The following is a 9,049-nucleotide window of genomic DNA, read 5'->3' as shown; positions in this document are numbered from 1 at the left end:
CATGTCTTTGGAGGTGGGAGGGGCCTATCCCCAGGTGCATGTCTTTGGAGGTACGAGGAAGTCGGATTACCCGGAGGGAACCCACGCATTCACGGGGAGAACATGCAAACTCCACACAGAAAGATCCAAATCCTGGGACATGTCGTAGGGACATGAAACAAAAACCTCTAGAGCCCCCAGGAATAAAACACAGACAAAACTGCTTGTAACTTCTGTTAGGAATGTCGTCGAGACATGAAACAAAAACCTCTATGTAGGTCTCATTTAGACCTGCATTTTAATAATTGACATCCTTCAGCAAAAATCTACAGGAAGTTGGGCGGCATGGCGTAGTGGGTAGAGAGGCCGGCCAGAAACCTGAGGGTTGCAGGTTCGCTTCCCACCTATTGACATCCAAAAAATCGCTGCCGTTGTGTCCTTGGGCAGGACACTTCACCCTTTTCCCCCGTGCCGCTCACACTGGTGAATGAATGATGAATGAATGATAGGTGGTGGTTGGAGGGGCCGTAGGCACAAACTGGCAGCCACGCTTCCGTCAGTATACCCCAGGGCAGCTGTGGCTACAAATGTAGCTTACCACCACCAGGTGTGAATGAATGATGAGTCCTACTTCTCTGTGAGCGCTTTGAGCGTTTAGAAAAGCGCGATATAAATCTAAGTTATTAATAATTACCCCTTCAAACATTACGGGTGACAGAAAGAAGCACCAGTGTGACCCCAGGATGCAGGGAAGGTAGGTAAGGTGAAGGTAAAGATATGTTGAATGGGTAAAGGCAGGAAACACCGGCAAAAGTCGGTCCCGTCCATCGCTGCTTGCAATTTTAATTTGAGTTACTATCATATTTTACTATTTAAAGATACCAGAGGCAGTCCTGGCTAGTTTGACGCCTTGGGCGAGTCAGGAGCATTGACCAGGAACAAATACTAAACACACACAAAGGTTATCTCGTGTTAGATAAAAAGATGCGTACCCATTCAATTGGCCCATTTAGCGTTGCCATGGTAACCCGAAATGTTCCCGATTTAGATTTCCGGGCCCGCTATCTGTGCCCTGGCCGGGGGTGAAGATGGTGCCGAGTGTCCGAATCCATCAGTTTTAGGTGTAACTGTGCAAAATAAGCTACGGAGCTAGTCTAAAATGTTAGCATGCATACATTAAAATGCTAACACTTCGTAAATGTGCTAACGTTGGTATGCTAACAGTTAGCATGTCTCGCATATCAATTAATACGGCTGTAAGGTGTATATGGCTTCGAAAAATCGAGAAAAAAGTGTAAAATTAGATGAAAAAGTTAGCATGCTGAAGTTAGGTAGCTAGCATGCTAACAATTAGCAAATGTGCTACCAGCTAGCATGTCTCACATGTCGATTAATACGGGTGTAAGGTGTATGGCTACGAAAAATCGAGAAAAAAGTATAAAATTAGATGAAAAAGTTTGCATGCTTAAGTTAGCTAGCTATCATGCTAACACTTAGCAAATGCGCTAATGTTGGCATGCTAACAGTCAGCATGTCTCACATGTCAATTAATACAGCTGTAAGCGGTAAAGCTTCGGAAATAGAGAAAAAAAGTGTAAAATTAAATGAAAAAGTTAGCATGCTGAAGTTAGGTAGCTAGCATGCTAACAATTAGCAAATGTGCTACCAGCTAGCATGTCGTACATGTCAATTAATACGGCTGTAAGGTGTTGGGCTGCGGAAATGGAGAAAAAAGTGTAAAATTAGATGAAAAAGTTAGCAGGCTTAAGTTAGCTAGCTAGCATGCTTGCAATTAGCAAATGTGCTAACGTTGGCAGGCTAACAGTTAGCATGTCTCACATGTCAATACAGCTGTAAGGTGTATGGCTTTGGAAATAGAGAAAAAAAGTGTAAAATTAGATGAAAAAGTTACCATGCTTAAGTTAGCTAGCTAGCATGCTAACATTTAGCAAACGTGTTAATGTTCGCATGCTAACAATTAGCATGTCTCACTTGTCAATTAATACGGTTGTAAGGTGTATGGCTTCGGAAATAGAGAAAAAAAGTTAAAAATTAGATGAAAAAATTAGCTGCTGAAGTTAAGTAGCTAGAATGCTAACAATTAGCAAATGTGCTACCACTTAGCATGTCTCACATGTCAATTAATACAGCTGTAAGGTGTATAGCTTCGGAAATCAGAGAAAAAATGAGTAAAAATTGATTAAAAAAAAGTTAGCATGCTTAAGTTAACTACTTAGCATGCTAACACTTAGCAAACGTGCTAACATTTGCATGCTAACAGTTAGCATGTCTCCAATGTCCATTAATACGGCTGTAAGGTGTATGGCTTCAGAAATCGAGAAAAATGTGTAAATTAGAAGAAAGGGTTAGCATGCTTAGGTTAGCATGCTAAAATGGTATTGTTTGCATGCTAAAAGTGAACAACTGTCACGTACCAAAGTTATATGACTCTGGGGTAAGTAGCTGCAAAAGTAGCTCAAAAAGTAAGCATGCTAGCTAGCAAGCTAACATGGGCATGGTAATAGTTAGCGGGTGTCACATAGCAAGTTATATCAGTGGTCCCCAACCACCGGACTGGGCTCGATTGGTACCGGGTCGCAGAATTTTTTTTAAATAATTTTTTTAATTTTTTTAATTTTTATTAAATCAACATAAAAAACACAAGATACACTTACAATTAGTGCACCAACCCAAAAAAACTCCCTTTTTCATGACAAAAATAAAATAAAATACATATATATATATATATATATATATATATATATATATATATACATATATATATACATATATACATACATATATACATACATATATACATATATACATACATATATACATATATACATACATATATACATATATACATATATATATACATATATACATATATACATATATACATATATACATATATACATACATATATACATATATATATACATATATACATACATATATACATATATACATACATACATATATACATATATACATATATATATATATATATATATATATATATATATATATATATATATATATATATATATATATATATATATATATATATATATATATATATATAAACACCAAATAAATAATTTGTCCCGCCGGGCCGCGGGACAAATTATCAGGCGTTGACCGGTCCGCTGCTACAAAAAAGTTGGGGACGACTGAGTTATATGACTCTAAGGTGTGTGGCTGAGGAATTAGAGAGAGAGGAAACAAAAGACTACAAAGGGAGGGTGGAGGGCTAATCTTTCAGGAGGGAAAACCACCTGTCCAGGCTTGGGAGAGTCAGGTTGGCAGCTGGAGTGACGCCGCAGCTGTCGAGGAAGAGGATACGCTCAGGAAGGGCGTTGTTGCTTGAGACCGTGAAACGACGAGCGTGAGATAGGCGCTTCGTCTGCCAACATAAAGGCCGAGTGCCGGTCGGACTTTTTTGCAGACAGCAAAGAAGGTGGTAGCGTCCATGGAGGACCCACCGGTGGCAAAACAGGTGGTGGCGTCCGCAGGCTTCTGGCTGGTGCATTCTGTCACGATACCGCATGATCCGCGGTGGATGACGGGATCCGAGAATCTGGCGGTGTGTGAGTAGAAGGCCCTTTTATTAGGGACTCATCAGCGTTTCCAAAAACAAAGCCACATGTAATAATGCCAGAAATAGCACCTAACAGGACATCCAACCATCTTCTTCCGCTTATCCGAGGTCGGGTTGCGGGGGCAGCAGCCTAAGCAGGGAAGCCCAGACTTCCCCCTCCCCAGCCACTTGGTCCAGATCCTCCTGGGGTATCCCGAGGCGTTCCCAGGCCAGCCAGGAGACATAGTCTTCCCAACGTGTCCTTGGTCTTCCCCGTGGCCTCGTACAGGTCGGACGTGCCCGAAACACCTCCCTAGGGAGGCATTCGGGTGTCCGACCCTTGATGCCGAGGGCCAAGGAGGGAGGCAATGGGTCCCATTTTTGTAGTCTTTGGTATGACTCGGCTGGGGTTTGAGCTCGCGACCTACCAGTCTCAGGGCGAACACGCTACCCATGAGGCCACTGAGCTGGGTTATTCCCAATGTTGACGTCCATACCATATATGGTAACGTTTTATTGGCAGATTTTTGTGCGAGTCCGTGTTTGTAGTCCGAAGTTGTAGTCCTTTTATTTCCTCTAGATAGATATTTCTCGATATCGAGGTCATTAAACTGGCTCGCATCAGTGGAGTATTTCAGTTCCTGTATCAATCGGTTGCATAATTTTCGTCCGCATACTGATCTGCTAAAAATTAAGTTAAAGTTAAAGTTAAAGTCCCAACGATTGTCACACGCACCCTGGGTGTTGTGAAATTACCCTCTGTATTCGACCCATCCCCCTCTTCCACACCCTGGGAGTTGAGGAGAGCAGTGAGCAGCAGTGGGCGCCGCGCTCGGGAATCATTTGGTGATTTAACCCCCAAATCCAACCCTTGATGCTGAGTGCCAAGCAGGGAGGCAATGGGTGCCATTTTTGTAGTCGTTGGTACGACTCGGCCGGGGTTTGAGCTCACGACCTCCCAGTCTCAGGGCGAACACGCTAACCACAAGCCCACTGAGCTGGGTTGTTCCCAATGTTGGCGTTTATACCATTTATGGTCAAGTTTTAGTGGAAGAGTTTTGTGCGAGTCCGTATTTGTACACCGACTTATATGACCCAATGCGAACAACCTACCCTTGTCATAGTGCAAAAAAACATATAAATAATTCAACCAACACAGAAAGTCAACACATAGGGTCACACATAACACGATTGTAGCTGGGATAGGCGCCAGCGCCCCCCGCGACCCCGAAAGGGAATAAGCGGTAGAAAACGGATGGATGGATGGATAGATATAGATTGACAACCTGCCCTAGTCATAGTGCAAAAAAAAAAAAATGAAAAAAATCCAACCAACACAAAATATCAACACACATGGTCACACATAACACAACCTGTTCACTAAATGTTGTGAACATTATATAATTTAAAACACATTCACTTGTATGACACAATGAGAACAACCTATCCTAGTCATAGTGCAAAAAAAAAGAAAAAAAAAGAAATAAAATAAAAATACAACCAACACAAAATGTCAACACCCATTCTCACACTTAACACAACCTGCTCACTAAACTTTGTGAACATCATATAGATTGAGAAGCATTTACTTATATGACCCAATTACCATGAATTGATTTACGTGGACCCCGACTTAAACAAGTTGAAAAACCTATTCGGGTGTTACCATTTAGTGGTCAATTGTACGGAATATGTACTGAATTGTTCAATCTACTAATAAAAGTTTCAATGAATGAATGAATGAATGAATGAATGAATCAATCAATCAATCAATCAATGCGAACAACCTACACTAGTCATAGTACACTTTTTTTTTTTTAAATTAAATAAATCCAACCAACACACAATGTCAACACATTACCTTCATACCATATATGGTCAAGTTTTACTGGAAGAGTTTTGTGGGAGTCAGTCTTTGTAATTTGAAGTTGTAGTCCTTTTAATTCCTCTATAACGATCGATATTTCTCGAAATCGAGCTAATTAAACTGGCTCGCATCAGTGGAGTATTTCAGTTCCTGTATCAATCAGTTGCATAATTTTCGTCCGCATACTAATGTGCTTAAAGTTGTCAGTGTTGTTTCTTTTGATCCCAAATGACAATTAGGTACATTATGGATATTCTCTTGTTCCGCTAAATTTCCCTTTGTTGATGATTGTCTTTCTTTTAGGTCTAGGTTTGTGAATGACCCTGAAGGGAAACCCCGGTGTGCTGAGAGTCTTAATCAGGAACTTCACTGGCCGGTGTCTTTAATTATGACACAGATGTGTACACAGACACTTGACCCCACCAATGACAACAAATGTGTCATCACAAGTGGCCCGCATGTTGAATCAATCTCTCGCAGCCAAAACTGGAGCGCCTGGATGTAGTTTAGCGGACGGACACATGGCGGAAGTCTGGTGTCTGCCTGGCGAGACAATATCATTGTTTTGCTTTTACTCGAAAACAAGTCCCAAACTTACTCATCCAAACAATTGACAAATTAGATGCTGGACAACCTAAGTATTTCCGGTGTATGACCTTTAATTATGCTCTGAATAGAAGATTGTGAAACATATACTTATATGACCCAATGCGAACAACCTACACTAGTCATAGTGCAAAAAAAAAATCTACAAAACCCAACCAACACACAATGTAAACACACATGGTCACACATAACACAACCTGCTCACTAACTTTGGGAACATTATATTGATTGTGAAGCATTTACTTATATGACCCAATGCAAACAATCTACCCTAGTCATAGTGCAAAAAATATACTGTATATAAAAAATTAAAATCCAACCGACACAAAATGTCAACACACATGGTCAAACATAACACAACCTGCTCACTAAACTGTGTGTACATCATAGAGATAGAAAAGCATTTACTCATATGACCCAATGCGAACAACCTACCCTAGTCATAGTGAGAAAAAAAAAATCCAACCAAGACAAAATGTCAACACACATGGTCACACATAACACAACCTGCTCACAAAACGTTGTGAACATTATATAATTTGAGAAGCATTGACCCACACTGGTTTAAATGTAACTTAGATAATGGGTTTCACAATGTAGAGCGCATTGAGTCACTAGAGAAAAGCGCTATATAAATATAATTCACAATTCACTTATAGGACCCAATGTGAACAATCTACCCTAGTCATAGTGCAAAAAAAACCAAATCTACAAAATCCAACCAACACATAATGTCAACACACGTGGTCAAACATATCCCAACCTGCTCATTAAACTTTGTGAAAAGTATTTATATTGAGAAACATTTACTTATATGACCCAATGCGCACAACCTACTCTAGTCATAGTGAAAAAAATAAATACAAATCCAACCAACACAAAATTACAACATACATGGTCACACATAACACAACCTGCTCACTAAACTTTGTGAACATTATATAGATTGACAAGCATTGACTTAAACGACCCAATGCGAACAACTTACCCTAGTCATAGTGCAAAAAAAATATATCTAAAAAAATCCAACCAACACAAAATGTCAACACAAATGGTCACACATAATACAACCTGCTCACTAAATGTTGTGAACATTATATGATTTGAGAATAATTTACCTATATGACCCAATGCAAACAATCTACCCTGGTCATAGTGCAAAAAATAAAAAATACACAAAAATCTAACCACCACAAAATTTCAACACACATGGTCACACAAGCTGTTTACTAAACATTGTGAACATTATATAATTTGAGAAGCATTGACTTATATGACCCAAATCGAACAATCTGCCCTCGTCATTGTGCAAATTTTTGTATAAATAAATAAATAAAAACAAAAATCCAACCAACACAAAATGTCAACACACATGGTCACACATAACACAACCTTGTCACTAAACGTTGTGAACATTATATAATTTGAGAAGCATTTACTTGTATGACCCACTGCGGACAACCTACCCAAGTCATAGTACAAAAAAAAAAATCCAACCAACACAAAATGTCAACACACATGGTCACACATAACACAACCTGATCACTAAACATTGTAAACATTATATAATTTGAGAAGCATTGACTTATATGACCCAATGCGAACAACCTACCCTAGTCATAGTGCAGAAAAAACAAAAACAAAAAAACTAATCAAACCAACAAAAAAATTTCAACACATACTGTCTCACATAACACAACCTGCTCACTAACTTTGTGAACATTATATTGATTGTGAAGCATTTACTTATATGACCCACAACCTACACTAGTCATAGTGCAAAAAAAAGAAGAAATAAATCCAACCAACACAAAATGTCAACACAGATAGTAAGAGTCGAACTTTCACATACTCTTAATAACCAATTATATTAATTATATAGCCTTTGTATTAATATAATAAGCACACACACACACACACATATATATATATATATATATATATATATATATATATATATATATATATATATATATAGGCTCCGGCATCCCCCGCGACCCCGAAAGGGAAAAGCGGTACAAAATGGATGGATGGATGGCGGTTTTCGGAGGTTTTTAGAGGGTTTTATGGGTGCAATAGTGTACTCCAATTAACCGCTTTGTTAGCCACCTCGTGCTTGCCGTATTTTACGACTTAGAATTAAACAATTTGACTTAGAATTGTGACAAAGAAAAACATGCATGTGCCTGTCTTACATAATGATTGTGAATGATAAGCACATTTCCAAGAAGAGTGCAGTTCCCCTTTAAAAACAAAAAAGGCAGATATTTAAAAAAAACTTAAAAAAAAAGGGAGGGAGGTGTTTCTTCTGAAAGACCAGTAAAAGTGCAATTTGAGGACTTTTATTTTTACAGCAACTTTGACGTAGTTTTGTTCTGGATAAAGTTGATCATTCCTTTTTAGAATGAGGTTTATAATTCCAAACGTGCAGATGTTGGTGCTGCTGTGCGGGATGTCGAGCTTCTCTCCCGTTACTGCCGACGGACTCTCGGAGCGGCGTCACGGTGCATGCCAGCCGGTGTCCATCCCGCAGTGCGCCGACTTGTCCTACAACCACACCATCTTGCCGAATCTCCTGGGCCACAACAACCAGGAGGAGGCGGCGCGGGCGATGCGCTCCTTCGAGCCGCTGCTGAGCACCGGCTGCTCGGCGGAGCTCACCTTCTTCCTGTGCGCCGCGTACGTGCCGGTGTGCACCGTGCTGGAGGAAGCCATCCCGCCGTGTCGGGGACTGTGCGAGTCGGTGCGGCGAGGATGCGCGGCCCGCATAGCCGAAGAAGGCGTCCAGTGGCCGGACAGATTTCAATGCGAGGGACTCCCCGTGGAAGGAAGCCTGTGCGTGGGCAACACCGCCTAACTTGCAGAAGGACGACTTCTTTGTTTTATTTCCCTTCCGTCATTTTCATCTGCTTTTTGAAAAACGGTTGGGAAAAAAAAGGAATAAATATATTCGTGTTAAACAATGTAAAAGTATTGTAAAAATCAAATAATAAAGTTTATAAGGGTTTCCCTCA

General features: G+C 40.1%; 1 protein-coding gene across 1 annotated transcript; it reads left to right on the top strand.

Moving 5' to 3' along the window:
• The first annotated feature begins 3,272 nt into the window (after positions 1 to 3,272).
• On the top strand, positions 3,273 to 9,049 carry LOC133564187 (frizzled-7-like). Its single transcript, XM_061918331.1, has 2 exons — positions 3,273 to 3,568; positions 8,467 to 9,049. The coding sequence occupies exons 1-2, from the start codon at positions 3,455 to 3,457 to the stop codon at positions 8,890 to 8,892; spliced, it is 540 nt and encodes a 179-aa protein (XP_061774315.1). The 5' UTR covers positions 3,273 to 3,454; the 3' UTR covers positions 8,893 to 9,049.

The sequence above is a fragment of the Nerophis ophidion genome, linkage group LG13, assembly GCF_033978795.1.
Source record: "Nerophis ophidion isolate RoL-2023_Sa linkage group LG13, RoL_Noph_v1.0, whole genome shotgun sequence".
In the NCBI taxonomy this organism is placed as follows: domain Eukaryota; kingdom Metazoa; phylum Chordata; class Actinopteri; order Syngnathiformes; family Syngnathidae; genus Nerophis; species Nerophis ophidion.
This window is presented reverse-complemented; position numbering and strand designations above follow the sequence as displayed.

Excerpts from the sequence above, each read along its gene's own strand:
- LOC133564187 (XM_061918331.1), top strand. The coding sequence starts at position 3,455 with ATGGAGGACCCACCGGTGGCAAAACAGGTGGTGGCGTCCGCAGGCTTC. Across the intron at positions 3,569-8,466 it reads CGGGATCCGAGAATCTGGCG|ATGTTGGTGCTGCTGTGCGG; the intron begins GTGTGTGAGTAG and ends CCAAACGTGCAG.